The 7,394-nt window shown below is 34.9% G+C and overlaps 1 protein-coding gene across 1 annotated transcript; it reads right to left on the bottom strand.

Annotated features, from left to right (window-relative positions):
* Positions 1-863: 863 nt before the first annotated feature.
* On the bottom strand, positions 864-6,272 carry LOC112507364 (probable 1-acylglycerol-3-phosphate O-acyltransferase). Its single transcript, XM_025111928.1, has 9 exons — positions 6,006-6,272; positions 5,322-5,558; positions 4,257-4,303; positions 3,169-3,287; positions 2,901-3,061; positions 2,035-2,144; positions 1,861-1,960; positions 1,210-1,333; positions 864-1,126 (listed from the first exon to the last, which is right to left on the bottom strand). The coding sequence occupies exons 1-9, from the start codon at positions 6,212-6,214 to the stop codon at positions 1,001-1,003; spliced, it is 1,233 nt and encodes a 410-aa protein (XP_024967696.1). The 5' UTR covers positions 6,215-6,272; the 3' UTR covers positions 864-1,000.
* Between the last annotated feature and the right edge of the window lie 1,122 nt (positions 6,273-7,394).

Here is a 7,394-nt window from a genome sequence, read left to right as displayed (position 1 = left end):
GTGCAGAGAGGGATTCTATCTTTAGTTGATGATCAAATCCTTTAAAGATCTTGTAATTTCTCTTGATTTGAGTTCGAATTAAGCCTATGTGTGTGTAAATCGCACCTTTAGTGTGTGTGTATAAGTTTTGGACTCATAATGACAGAAAATGGGGCCAAAATTTGTGTTTTCTATACTAAATCCCAAGTTGGGTCGGGTTGACCCAGTTGGGTATGACTATCAACACTTAAAAAATTCATAACTTTTCGTTCGGACCTCCGTTTTCGATGAGGTTTTCGCCTACACGTTCATAAAATGATAATCTATAACCTTCAACAGAAATATTCCAGAGAAGATCTCCCCAAAAATCAGTTTTACGTATCCATTTAACATGATAATTTTCAGATCATCTCATATACTTCTAAGAAGTATAACTCTAAAATTTCCAACTCAAACTCCCACTAAAGCATAGGTTCACTTATATGGCCACTACTAGAATACTAAGTAAAATTTTCTACTTTGACATTTAACATGCTTCACATCTTATCGCATAATATCCTCTTAACATAATAATTAAACATACTTAGCAAATAATTTGGGATATTAGAAATGGGATGTTACAATTATTCAAATTAAATATCCAACAACTTAATTATTCAAAATAAGAAAGTTCAATCGTTTATTCATTAAAAAAAAGAGTCGATTGGATTTTTCTGAACTTTTTCCTTTTAACTTCGTTTAACATGTTAATCTCCTTGACTATTTTTCAAAATTATAGAAAAATAGGATCCGAATTGAATCATTTTTACATAAATGAGTTAAAATCGTAGTATCATAAATGAGTGAAACTTGACAAAACAAAAATCGAAGACTATACCATAATAAGGCTCGAACTAAAAAATAATAAATTTTACTGAAATACCTACGGAGTGTAAATGTTCTACGCTAGTTTTTTCCTTCTTCCTATATTTGTTCTTTAAAGAGAATAAAACAATTTTTGACGAACGATATAGTAATGCTACTAGATGGACGTAACACCTTCTGGTAGAGGATAACCATTAGGATCCGGCGAAAGAAACCTGCGGCACGCATGTAATACTGCCGAGTGAAATCCATTTGCATTGTCTAGAAACACAAAATGACCAGCCTGCATGCAATCATGTAATTCAAACCTCCATTAATATACCTAAACCGTAAACCCTAAACCATAAACCCAGAACTGCAAAATACCTTTGGGACTCTTATGATTTCACATGGGACAGTCATGTCCTTCCGTGCTCCTTCTGCTCCATGGTAATCCATCCAATCTTGGAACCCATATATAAAGGTCGTTGGCACTTTCCATTCCGAAGCCCTGCAAGAAAAAGAAGGAAGGATCAGATGGATTGAAATGACAGACTTTTCGATATGCAGAGACCTAATGATGATATCGATGTTTTTGAGCTACTATTGTATGGCAGGGAGGAAGCTCAAATGAGAAGTAAATATTTTGAAAACCTACGAACCAACTACTTATGAATTATTTATTATGAATGTCGTGATTGATTTTCTTGATGGATATAGTGAATAATGAAAATGCATGACACTAAATAGTTGGTTATTAAGTTCTCAAAATATTTACGGTTCTCATTTGCACCTGTCCATTTATTGCAGTATATGAATATATGAAGAGATCATACATCAAAAAGTGAAAGCATGTATTGTCAAACTAGTACAAGTTGGCACTATCGACAATACCAAGAAACATATCCAATTAAATGTGCAATTTTCATTACGATAAACCCATTCATTATATCAAACAACAAACAAGAAAAGCACTTTTTAGTATATGAAGTGTACCATTTTGTTAACGAGAATGTGGTAAAAGACAACTTATCGCACCTTTGTAATAGAGGACTTCGAGCAAATGCCCCAAATGAAAAAATATACTTCAAGCATAGCTCTCCACTTCCCTTGGCCGCCAAAGTGTGGTATATGTAATCTTCACAGGAATTATAAATTATTAGAAATTTTAAATTGTGAAAATTCGACACTAATATGGTCGACTCTAACTACCTGTAAGTAACCTGGACTCTTCCTCCGTCAACACATCGCCTGTTGAATATTCACCAAATCTTGCACTTGTATATCTTCGGACCAAATTTGGACCCCAGGGACCTAATCCTCTGCATCACAGGATTCAACATATTCACATGTGATTAAAGCTACATAACTTGATGGCCTATCATTAAAAAGAGTACATAGTTGATGTTTTTATGCTCAAGGGCCAAGTAAGATAACATCATAGAAACAGGTTCTCTACCCTCTGGGGTACAGGCAAAGGCTTCATACATCCTACCCATACCCTACCTATGCGTGTGATATACCGGTTATGGGGAAAATATCCAAAATTTATTCATGTAGAATTTTTGCTCGATAGGAAAACGTATAGACCCTATGCACCTACAACTATCAGCACCATAACTAATTGTGGTTCAGTACTTACAATCCCTTTTATTTTCCACTTGAGACCAAATACACCAATTAATTAACAATGCTACACAGTACACACTCCAATGATCCAACATGCATTATAAAATTTAACCTGACATAGCTTGTTTTCCTGGTCTATGTCTTGCATAATAAAAAACGGGTACCCAAGTCAGTTGTCATGGAAATAGATCAACAGATTTACAGTTGCATTCACATATGTATATAGGATCATAGTTGTCAAAATGTTATCAATATCTTCTTACCTTACAATATGCATCATGTATCTTAAAGATCAGCTCTATAGCAATTCATGTTAGATGTTACATTTAATTTGTACATATATTACTCTATACTGCATCATGTGGATCTTATGATTTGATAAGAATTTTCTTGGAAGTAGAAAGCCTAAGAAGAAAATAAATAACGACAAGCAATGAAGACCATATTACCTGAGGACCTTCATAGGAGTAAAATTAGACTCCCATAAATGGTTCATAACAGCTCCTTTCCATGTTGCTCGGAATTTGGTAAGCCACTCTGATTTATGTTCGGTTTCTGAGGTAAACCCAGCAGGTCCCACCAAAATCAGATGTTGTACATGCTCAGGATGCTTCAATGTTAATGAGTGGGAGAGCATTAGATTATTATTCCAGAGCATTTAGCCTTGAGGCGAGAAAGTTGTTCTGCTAACTTGAAAATCATCATCAGGAAACTTACCTTCAAGGCATATTTAGCTGCAACATATCCTCCAAAAGAATGCCCAAGCAGAACAAACTTTTCAAGGTTTTTTGCTTTGCGCCATTCCTCAAGGGAATCAATGAACCAAGCCTCGGTTTCTGCATTATGAGGGATACAGTCATTAGATATATGTGGTCAGATTCAGAGTGTTTCTTTAAAATTCCATACCACACAAGTTGGAGAATACGAAAAGAGGTTATCAGCACAATATAGATAAATCAATATAGTTACAGATGTTCAAGAAAACATGAAGGCAATCCACTCCAACTATTTGATGGACAAAATTATTCCGAACTCTAAAAACACCTGACAGTTCATAAGGGTAATCTTTGATCCTGACCAATATATTTCATCGAGGAAGATTACTTTGTAGCAATACCATAAGTTGCTATGTCACCTCATAGCCATGAAAAAATGAGGCCTTCAGAAACAGCAGAAGCAATTTCTCATGCAGGTAGAATGCAAGACATTACAGAAAATTGGCCAGGGATTTCTGTAAGAGATAGTGTGCAGAAATATATGCCTTTTGTCCTACAGTAAGTGTCAATTATGTGACTGATGCAAATATTAGACATCAACATATAGAGCTTCAACCAAAAGAAGATGCCCCAGCAAGGGAAAAATAAGAGTGGAAAGACATCATAATGATTCTTTTAAAAAAGATGTTATATTTGTAGTATAATACATTAACATAACAGTAATGTTGGAGAAGTATGCTTGACAACTATCCAATTAAGAAAATAAAATCAAACTAAACGGCACTAGTAAATTCAACCTAGAGGTAGGCTATCTAATTCAGAAAGGCAATATTAAATTTTGAACAGCATCAAAGTATAATAGGATTTGCTTACTATCTTTCCATAGTTCCATTTGTAGTCCTCGTCAATTACCCTACGCCCCATGAATTATAGCTAACTTTTGAATTTAAAATTTTTCTTGACCAAAAGAATGTAGTAATCACGCTAACTGTCCAATAGGAGTATCAGATTGACTATTTCAGTTGTGATGCACATATTGTAGGAAGCGAAGGCAAACTAGTGCACCAACTACAAGCTAAAAAAACTGACCTTCAGTACTTTTGCAAGTGAAGTCAGGCCTGCTTGATCCTCCCCAACTGCCCAGCGAAAAAAAGAAGAATAACCCAGGAATTCAGTTTAAATGGAAGACGTTAAACAATCACTGTAGCATTGAGAAAACAGATCTATTAAAAGTTCGCTTGACAAATGTATGCATGTGTTTAACCAAATTCAGTGTTTTACACTTCTGTACCAGCATTATCCAAGCTTGGCACCAATGTTGTTCTGAAACGGCATAATATAATAGACTATAGGACAACAGACGGCAAGAAAATTACACCAGCTACGAGACAGCAATCGACAACTCATGTCACTCTATGTTTAGAAATTAGGAAAAGTCTACAATAACTTTCCAAGGGAAACTAGAGCCTAAGAGCATTTTGTTAACCAGTAAACTGAAAGAAAAAGATAACCACCTGTACCAGTGAGATATATGAAAATCATAATCACCAAAAACTTTGCTGATTCCAATGAGCTTTAGAAGTTGCTCAATAAGATGAAGTATCCACTACTACATAAGAAGCTTCTCTTCCACAAGGGACAAGAGAGATGTCGTTGTATCTTATGCATCAAAGGCCTTAGAAGATGTTACCGGTCAATGAAAATCATGTGCTGAATATATTCTAGTCACCCAAGAAGCACAATGTTTTAACATGCCTCTTAATGAAATGACGTTTAATGTGACACGATTGATGATGCCATATGACAACATAAAGAAATGAAAAAGATTGCTCTGTGACTGAATCCAGAGAATCAAAATGCCAAAGTCAGGGCAAAGAATGCAAGCACACCAATTAGTATTCCTTATTCAACATAAGATTATCATGTTTCATTTTTAGCTACAAGAAAAGGGCTGGCACATTTTGCAATTACTTGGTGTAAATATACACTTCTCTTCTCTTTCAATGTGTGTCTACTGAAGAGAGCCACAAAAGAGAGATGACCATTTCATATCTCAACTGATAAAACATCACATATTATTTTGACACCATACAAAGGAACAAATATTAAAGAATATGAGATGAAGATAGGAGAAATATAACATAATAAACTCACCCAAGTTGATCAATTGCAATCACCCTGAAATGTTTTGTAAGAGCATCAAAATTTCGAAAGAAAAATCCCTGAGCAGCTGCATATCCATGTACCATTACAAGAGTGGGTGCATCCTCTTTGCTGTCGAAGGTAACTGTGTTGATAAATCTTGATTCATTGCTGGCAGAACGAAACCACCTGACTTTAGACCCCGGTGGGCCAGAGCCAATATTAACCTTCTCTTGGGTGTATGAAGTCCTGGTATTTGATCCAAAATAATCATGAAATCAAACACAAACAAGTCTATACTAATAGCTAACATACTACTCAAGAGACCAAACCATCGTCATCCAACCAAACAGGCAACATTCTTATTCCAATTATATGACCATCAAATACGATGTAGCAGGTTTCTACTACAGCAGGGCCCCTCTTTTGGCAACTAAGAGCAGATTATGCTATAACCATTCAATAATAGTTCAAACCTTACGATGGATAGTCCATCAACTTTAAGAAAAGCAAACAACGTCATAAACGACCGCAATCGGAAATTCTAAAATAGACTGTGCATGTGCATCAAACAAGAGAATTTGGCAATCGATCAATACAAAAACAATTAGCAATATAATGCAGGTAAGGAAGGTTAAAAGCAAACAATTAGCAATATAATCCAGATACTGAAGGTGAAGGAACAAAGGCGGTTACTTGACAAGAGAGAGAAGGCGCTTTTCAGCAGCAATTATGTGATCGGTGGAGCTTGGAATCCAACGAAGAACAGAAGGCCATAAGGAGTTTTTCTTCCTTGATGATGTTGAAGTTGTGGATGCCGTTGCCGCAGATGCGTTGATTTCGTCTGCCATAATCTTCGGCGTGAAACTGGAAATTGAGCGAGTAAGGGCAAGTCTAATGCGCATAGGCTGAATTGGATGAAGCTGTGAAAGAAATGGCGGAATTTTAGAGATCGGTGTTTATATAGAAAACGGGTGGCGTAGGGCTGAGTGGGTCGCCGACAGGCCACGTCAACGATGGGTGGCGTTGATCCGAATGCCCTTTTCATTATTCAAAGCATATAAAAGGAAATGAGTTTCTTCGTTGACGTCTGCCATGACATACCTCTTGTTTTATTTCTTTTTCTTAAGGAAGAAAAATGTTTTATTAAATTTATGGTACTTAATTTTTTTTATTAACCTGGATATCTAACATGTTATGTGAGCTGACTAATTCCAAGACGACCATCTACTTTTCAGATTGCCTAGAGTCACAATATTTGAACCTCCGTGGCCACAAAGAAAATTTTTATTCCTATTTGGATTTGAACTTGAAACTCCTGTTACTTTTGACCTTTGAAGTCAAGCTTAAATCAATCAGACACCACCCTTATGGTTAATTTATGGTACTTATTAAAAAAATTTAATTCAAATATTTAGATTTGATTATTTTATCAAAAAATTCATAATAACAAGTTAAATAGTCTTATAATAACTTTGTCAAACCGGTAATAAGAAGTTTTTAAAGAAGTTAAACTCTTCTGACTTATAATAAGTTGATAAATATGACAAAATAAATAGGTTATGTTACAGAAAAATATTGTAAACTTTCAGTATGCATCAAAACGAGTCACACTTTTTGCTTAATATGATTATACAAAAAAATATTAATATGATAAAGAAATTTGCCATATGTTTTGACTTTTATCTATAGCCTGAAACTTGACCCGGTATGTCTCAGTGCAATTTAAAATATTGATATTAACTCATGTTTTTTTATTTTATTTATTTGACTCGTTTAGATAAAATATAATCAAGATTGTCCAATTTACTCGTATAAAGGTTGAAATAGTGATGCTTCCAGTTATCCCAAACCAAATATAAAAGACGAGACTTGAAATCATGTGAGACCAAGAGTTTTTCGAAAGACCCGTAAGACCAATTCTCAATCCTTGGATTAGATCTACAATCTGAACATTCATAATCACAAAATTGTCACGAGACTTCTCAATAATCACAAAATTACCACTGTACAACTTTAGACTATTAGATCATTAGCTTATAAAGTTAATCAATGAACATAAATTGGTCTTACGGATCTCACGAA

The sequence above is a fragment of the Cynara cardunculus genome (genome assembly GCF_001531365.2).
Source record: "Cynara cardunculus var. scolymus isolate 2C chromosome LG 2, CcrdV1, whole genome shotgun sequence".
In the NCBI taxonomy this organism is placed as follows: domain Eukaryota; kingdom Viridiplantae; phylum Streptophyta; class Magnoliopsida; order Asterales; family Asteraceae; genus Cynara; species Cynara cardunculus.
Note: the sequence above shows the minus strand (reverse complement) of the source record. Positions and strands in the feature narration are given on the sequence as shown.

Excerpts from the sequence above, each read along its gene's own strand:
- LOC112507364 (XM_025111928.1), bottom strand. The coding sequence starts at position 6,214 with ATGCGCATTAGACTTGCCCTTACTCGCTCAATTTCCAGTTTCACGCCG. Across the intron at positions 3,288-4,256 it reads CACTTGCAAAAGTACTGAAG|AAACCGAGGCTTGGTTCATT; the intron begins GTCAGTTTTTTT and ends CTCATAATGCAG. Across the intron at positions 2,145-2,900 it reads ACTCCTATGAAGGTCCTCAG|AGGATTAGGTCCCTGGGGTC; the intron begins GTAATATGGTCT and ends CCTGTGATGCAG.